The 7,361-nt window shown below is 39.2% G+C and overlaps 2 protein-coding genes and 1 long non-coding RNA gene across 3 annotated transcripts; all 3 read left to right on the top strand.

Annotated features, from left to right (window-relative positions):
* The first annotated feature begins 1,307 nt into the window (after window positions 1–1,307).
* Window positions 1,308–2,224, top strand: LOC106298587 (DNA-binding protein S1FA1). The gene is made up of 2 exons (XM_013734724.1): window positions 1,308–1,465; window positions 1,841–2,224. Exons 1-2 carry the CDS (start codon window positions 1,439–1,441, stop codon window positions 2,042–2,044), a joined length of 231 nt encoding a protein of 76 aa, XP_013590178.1. The 5' UTR covers window positions 1,308–1,438; the 3' UTR covers window positions 2,045–2,224.
* A 432-nt stretch (window positions 2,225–2,656) lies between these two features.
* On the top strand, window positions 2,657–4,516 carry LOC106298588. The gene is made up of 5 exons (XR_001261505.1): window positions 2,657–2,934; window positions 3,331–3,386; window positions 3,486–3,564; window positions 3,657–3,780; window positions 4,031–4,516. It is a non-coding gene; the product is annotated as an uncharacterized LOC106298588 (long non-coding RNA).
* A 342-nt stretch (window positions 4,517–4,858) lies between these two features.
* LOC106299179 (B3 domain-containing protein REM20-like) lies at window positions 4,859–6,457 on the top strand. The gene is made up of 4 exons (XM_013735308.1): window positions 4,859–5,097; window positions 5,289–5,736; window positions 5,821–5,900; window positions 5,995–6,457. The coding sequence occupies exons 1-4, from the start codon at window positions 5,020–5,022 to the stop codon at window positions 6,241–6,243; spliced, it is 855 nt and encodes a 284-aa protein (XP_013590762.1). The 5' UTR covers window positions 4,859–5,019; the 3' UTR covers window positions 6,244–6,457.
* Window positions 6,458–7,361: the final 904 nt, after the last annotated feature.

Raw genomic sequence — 7,361 nt, 5'->3', positions numbered from 1 at the left:
TGAGGTAACATGTACCACCCGGAGCCAAAAGATGGATACAAGACAAACCCATTAAAAACTCACAAAGACACGAAGAAAAAAGATGTCGAAAGGCAGTAGAGTAAAACAGAACTTCAGTAGAAAAGAGCTCCACCTTGCGCTCAAAGACGAGCTTACCGAAATAGAACTCATCAACAATTAACACAAAATTAGCGGAGCAGCGAGATAGACTAGACGCACACGAACATCACCAAACATATAAACTGAATCGAGAGAGGTTAGAATCCTTAACCGTCGCTGTAAACACCCTTCAATCCCAACTAAGTCTCTCCATTGGACCTTGAGTGTGCTCTCCCCGCGCCTCATATGCACCATCACCCCACGGCAAAGCCTATAAAGGTTTCCCGGAAACGTCTTATTCACACAGCCGGTAACTGGATAATAACCACTCCAAATCCATGACAATCACGATCAAGACGGCGACAATCGACCCACAATGAAGCAATCGCTCCGATATACATCTATCTCCTTCCAAGCCAAACACGCACCTCCAGAACCATAAGATGTTTCTGCCTCCACCGAAGACTAGAGCCACCACTGGTCAAGCCACATCCCAAACCCCATAAGAACTTACAAAACAAAACCTTAACCGAAGAACTGCAAACAAGAGATTCTTCAAGCAATCAGAAATTGTATCTCTTTACCAGTGTCGGACCCACACCACCATCCTAAAACCACTGCAAAGACCACTACAAAGCCCATGCCTTAAGAATCTCCAACCCGAATCAAGCAAAAAGGATCTGAACCACGAACCAGCAGAGACCTCCGCTGTCACCAACCACACGGGCTGCAACCACCTACCACCGTAAGGATCCGTACAAGACCCCGACAAAGCAATAGGTGTCCGAGCCGTTCCCTTCTACTTTACCCCGAGCCGCAGATAAGACGGATTAAACATCAGATCTACAAAATACTAAGCAAACGAAACTTACCAGACCGACGGTGGCGCTAACAAAGCCACCACGCGCCGGCCTGGCGGAGATCACCTGTCGTCTTCTTCAAGCAGCAGCGACTGTATTTCAGTTTTGGTTAACCTTCTAACTAAAAGCAAATATTTTTAAAATATACATACTCGCTGCCTATCCTATCCCCTAGCTGAAATATAATTAAAACCGGATTAATCAATTCTGGTTTACGTAGGGGTCTAACCAACATAATAGAAGTTACGGGTGAATTGAGACATTCCTGAAAAGTAAGGGGTCAAAACAAGAGTTTTACAATGACTGGAAGTGGCTATGTAGTGGATATAAAACACGTGTAATGACAAATCTGCGTGTGTATTTGTGTCTTAATAATCTCTTGTCCGAAAACAGATCTTCGTTTCCTACAAATCACTCTCCTTCTCCTCCTACCATTCTTACGTTACTGGAGCTGATCTTAAAGATTTCGGATCGTATTCATGGATGGAGAAGGTTTCGCCGGAAAGGTATCGCTAATCATCCCTGTTATGGCTGCTTCTGTATGATCCAACCGCTCATTTTCTACGATCCCTGTAATTAGATCTCTTAGAGATGTTCATTTGATTACTTTTTGGGGAATTTAGACTATTTTGTTAATGATCTAAGGAAACCATGTGACATGCATATTTTAATTGCGAGAAAAATTGCGATAGTATTCAAATGTGAAACCAGTCTCATCTCATTTTGAAACATTGTTAATACTTGGTGATTTACAAACAATTGCATGCACGTTTTGCTTGGTATAAGCGTGATAGATCCTAGTGTAGTGTTTGTGTCTAGATTACTGTTTCTATGCTTGGTATGATGTTTTATATGCAACTCATTGGTTTGACAATTGATAGGCGGCTGCTGAAGCCAAAGGATTGAACCCGGGACTAATCGTGCTGCTTGTTGTCGGAGGTCCGCTTGTTGTGTTCCTTGTCGCCAACTACGTGATGTACGTGTATGCTCAGAAGAACCTACCCCCGAGGAAGAAGAAGCCAGTTTCTAAGAAGAAGCTCAAGCGGGAGAAGCTGAAGCAAGGGGTCCCTGTGCCTGGAGAATAAATACCCACCTTAGCTTTAACTCTGTGCCTTGTTCAAATCTGGATAAAGGTTATAATTGTCATCAAATTTCACACCTTTTTGTTTGTTTGTTTTCGTAACATTTTGCTTCCTTTACTTGTGTCATGAGTTCTGTATGATTTCACATGGGACAGCATTAATGTTTAGTTTTGCCTTCACATACCTTTGATTTGCAAAAGAGTAGAGTGTTCCACACGACTACATCAGGTTTCAACTTCATTGCTGTAAGAACACCAAGAAACGTTACACGGTTTGGCTCTATTCTTGAACTTTTCATTTCCTTAGAACAATACGACTACGAGAGCTTCCTCTCCAAATCCAGACTCTGCATATCCAACAACAAGAAAAATGCTTTACGAACTACATCCTTGTGTATGATTGTGTTGAAGGTGAGAAGACAAGAAGAGCTGAGAAACAACTGTTGTTGCTCTTTTCATCTGATTGTTTTAGTTTCTTAGCTTTTGGTCTTTAGAAGAAGCCTATTTATTTATCTGCACTCTCTTCGTTTGTGGATATATTTATCTTTACTCTGTAACTGAATCAACCCGTATGATAACCGGATAAAACCGTACAAATACCGTACTTTAACCGGATTAAACCGAAAAACAAACCAATTGGAAAAAAATAAAAAACAAAACTGGACGCGAGTAAGAAGAACAAGCGAGCTCACTAAACTGTCTGGAGAGAGGTGGGAAGACAAGGAAATCACTTTTCACTCAAATTTCATCATCCTCCTCAATCGTTGGAGATCTTTGAGCGAACACAGCATCTCAGCAATTGAAGATGTAAGAGCGTCAATTCAAAGGACTGCTAAAGCATCTGAAGCCTGCAACACCTGGAACGATTAATGAACTAAGTAGCAATCATCTCAAGTAAGTCTTGTTTCATTGTTTATCTCTTGTAGAGGGAAAGGGCTACTAGCTTTTTGCATGTTTGTGCGGATATATTCCTTTACCATACATATTAGCATGTATCTTTTATATGTAAATCAGTTTATGTGGTCTAGCTCTCGAGCTTTACTCTTTTAGTGGCTTTCTATAAAGCAGTGTAGGTATACTTTCTTAGTTTTCTCCACCATTATGAAACACTTCCTCTCCGTCTTTCTCTTTACGCTTCTTGGAGAGCTATAGTGTCTATTGTCAGCTATTGAAGTACTGTTTCAAGGTGTCTACACTAGATTGTACGCATTTGCAGCAGCAATAGTTAATATATGTTTAGTTTTGTTACCAAGCTAACCATCTTTTTGCTTACACTGTTTGAAATTTCAGCTACAAGTAGAGAGTACTAGACGTCCCTCCCTGCCTGAGCTGCCTCTCAGGAAAAGGTAAATCTGCTACCAACAACTGCACCCTGTGCTTTTTTCTTTTTTCTTTTTTCTTTTTTCTTAACATCTGACTCTTTCTTTGATTTGTTTATCTCTTAGATGAAACCCAAAGCCAGTCCTAAGAAGCTGAGAATTAGATTAGAGCACACGGAGTAGGGAAGGCAACAAACAAAAACAGGTATATCATCTTCATTCGCTTTCTAAGTTGCATATTAACTACAAGACTTGTTGATGATGTTTGATCATTTACTAATGATACATTATTTACAGCCTGTTGCTAAACGAGGCCTAAAGAGAATAGGCAAAATCAGGCTCTTGTCGACAGCACCAACGAGCAGGACATCACTAGATATTACCAAAACCAAACGAGAAAGGATTTCCAAATTACCTGCGGGTTAGTCTCAGAACTCTTTCTTGAAAATTGTATTACATAAGTCTTGTTTCGCCCATAAAAGAGCCTTTGGGTCCTAGATCCACATTGACAAAATTGGCTTCTTTGATGGGAGTAAGTTTCAGCTATCAGTAGTGGTGTTCTTGTTCCCTTATATGATTGAAACCAGCTTTGCAAGTAGTCTCTTTATCTATTTTTGTCTGGAATCTGAGTATGTAGTTGATGTATCTCTCTTTCTCTGTTTGTTAAACAGGGTAGACATGGATCATCCTCATCTGCCAATTTACAAACTTAAGGCAGCAAGTTCAAGGTTTGTCTCTCCAAAACTGCAAAACAAAATCAGTGCAGAGGAACAACTTGAGGGATGATGTATGTAATCAAGATAATAATATGCCTGAAGGAATTAATAGTTCTTTATATAAGTTAAGCTCTGTTTTCTAATCTACTTCAATACTAATTTCTCCGCATGTTAGATTCTTATGTAACACTAAAACCGGAGAAGAAGCAAACAACAGTAATCTTTTATTAGTTGTGCGTTACGAAAGTAAAAGTCTTTCTTTTATTTTCATCAAAGAAACATAAGTGTAACGAGTTTATATAATATACTTACTATACGAAGAATGGAACAGAGTATCGAGTGGACTACACTTAAGGCTGGGCTGGTAATGCTGTACAGTTTAGTCTCTTCTTTACTTTGGTGTTCAACTTTTCATTTATTTTATATCTTTTTCTAAACTTTTAAAAGTTCCTCAGTCTCAGACATGCATTTTTTTTTTTTTTTTTTTTTTTTTTTTTAGTATCCTGGCCCCACCGAGGTGGTCCAGACTAGAGACCGAAGTGAGCAAGGACGCTGCCAGGGCGTCACCATGTGGCTCACCGTGTAACGGTCTTCGGTCTCGGGTGCTGCAGCCCACATGTAAATTCCGCAGTGGCCAAGGCTCAGACATGCATTTTCTGTGTCAAAGAGTGTGATCAGATAAAGATATACTTTGTCAGTGTACGAACATGAATTCATAACCAGCTTCTGTTGGCTTTGACTGTAGTTTACAACATTTTATGGGGTTAAACTGTAAATAACATGATCTTTTACATGTACACCTCTGTTTTCTTCCAAAGCTTTTTGACTCCTTTGACTCAACTTGGTCTATAAGTGTCGTTGTTCTTGACTCATTTCTCTTTCAAACTTAGTCTCTCCCTCTCTCCAACTCATTTAAGAGAATCTCTCTTACAACGGACCTCACCATGTCTGAAAGTGAAGAAGATGTTGATCTTCCCCGGTTCTTCAAGGTCTTCCTCTCAGAAACTGCTTCTGAATCAATGGTACATCTCTTCTTCTCTCTCTCTGTTTTTCCTTCTTCCATGTAACAAGTAGAAAGTATTAGTAGTGGGAGAGTTATGGTTTAGGAGGAAACAATCTTTAGCTGCTTAGGGTGAAAATGTGATCAAAAGATTCTGGATTTGTTCCTTTGTTTCTCTTCATACGTTAAATCTGTGTGTTTGGTGATTTTCAGGCGATTCCAATGTCTTTTAATGAGCATCTTGAAGACCCACTGCCGCAAACAGCTAAGCTCCAAGGCATTGGAGGTGGCGTTTGGACTGTGAGCTTCAAGAAAATACGTGACTGTGCGTATTTCACTTCAGGGTGGTCAAAGTTTGCAGAGGACCATGAACTCAAGGACGGGGAGTTCTTGACCTTTGCCTACGACGGTTCTCACACTTTTGAAGTTAGTGTCTTTGGTCGTTCTGGTTGTAAGGAGATAAGAGCTGAGGTCGAGACGGTGGAATTCTCTGATGCTAATTCTGACAAAGAAGAAGAAGAAGATTCTTCAGTGGTTGCTGATTCAAATGAGGAAGAAGATGAAGGCGATGATGATTCTTCATTCATTGCTGGTGAAGATGATGAAGTCAGCCAGAGTCTCTCCCATGTTGACAGTGATGACACTGTATCTAACGCTGAAGGTGAGATAGTTCTTGGTAGTTGTTACTTACTAACTAACTAACACACAAACTTGTTGCTGAAGCATGTTTTTTTTTTTGTCTCAGTTGTTGCAGGGTTTTCAAATTTGGAGGTAGAGTCTAATCCATGCTTTACTACCACCCTCAAGAACAGGATCTATGAGCTGGTAAGAAACAAATAACTTAAATATTTGTTTACTGTCTTGTTCAGTCTTTCAATATGGTTGTGGCTTATACATGTTTTGTGTGTTATGATGCAAGTTGATTCCTGCAAATGTGGTGAAAGAACATGGGCTTACGTTTTGTGACCGCGTCAAGTACATTGATGGAGAAGGGATCATGCATGGGGCTAAAGGGAAATGGTCTGATGATAGGATCTGCTTCAAAGGATGGGACAGGATTTGTAGAAGGAACAGGCTTAAAGAGCGTGATACTGTCCACTGTGAGATGCTTCACATCAGGAAGAAAGTTCACACAATCAAGATCACAGTCACTCGTGGACGTGGTTGAATCACTCTTCATGATCATCACCATCACCATCACCGCACCCTTCATCCATCACTCATCATCACCACTATCACAATAACTATCTATGTCTTAGTATGGCTTTTGTTTGTTTTATCTTAGTACTACTTTCTTTATCCCCGAGAAACCTTGTGAACTTAATCATGTTTCATGTTGTATTTTCAGTGCTTATTATGTAATGCATCTATGACTTTTGAAGTATGTTTCCAACGTGACAAAAAATCCAACAAGCTTTGACACAACACAGAGACAGTGAAGCAATAGTGGAGTTGTCTATACTGATTTATATTTTTGATAGAAGACTAAAAGCATTAGATTAATAAAACAATATTTCACACATCTCGCAGACATCACTAGTACCACTAAAACATTCTAATGTTGGCTGCAATAAGAAAGCAGCACTTCAATGCTCATTCTCCATCCTGAATCTCCTTTACCACTTCAGACATCGATGGTTCATGTTCTGTTCTGTTCCACACACAACAATGTTCTCTCTACAATCTTCCACATTGATCGAATACTGTGTCACCCTCTTCTTCTAGAGCTGGATTACTGATGTCTCCATTCTCTCTATGCAGACATGAAACCTAAAGAGATAGTTTCTGTTTTACATTATCAGCAGGTTTCTTGTCAAGTTCATATTCAACAGCTTATTTGCGGAATAAACATGCGATATAAAAAGAATAAAAAAGACCCCAACGAAGGTAGAGAAGCATGTAGTCATAAAATCTACTAAAATAGAAGCAATCATCTTGTAGTAAGTGAATCTAGATCCCAAAGCTTAACGATGGTGAATACATTATACACTCTCCATCTAGTCAACCAGTTCTCTTAATGTAACATCTAGACTGTTTCAAATTAATTAGTATATTACTGGTTCAATAAAAAAAAGTATTGGGTCATACACATTAACTAATTAATAATGCGGTTCAATCCTTGACAAGTAGTAGAGAAGTTTTCAGTCTTTTGACTCCAAGGTTGGACTTTTTGGATGTATTTGACAAGTAACTAAAAGAAAGACTATAATTTTTAAAATCAACTTTATAATAAACTCTGAGTTGTGACTAAGTTATTCTAAAACTAAAGCTTATTCTTCTTCTTAA

The sequence above is a fragment of the Brassica oleracea genome, chromosome C6 (genome assembly GCF_000695525.1).
Source record: "Brassica oleracea var. oleracea cultivar TO1000 chromosome C6, BOL, whole genome shotgun sequence".
NCBI classification, from domain to species: domain Eukaryota; kingdom Viridiplantae; phylum Streptophyta; class Magnoliopsida; order Brassicales; family Brassicaceae; genus Brassica; species Brassica oleracea.
The sequence above is the reverse complement of the archived record's forward strand: the minus strand, read 5'-3'. Positions and strand labels throughout refer to the sequence as shown.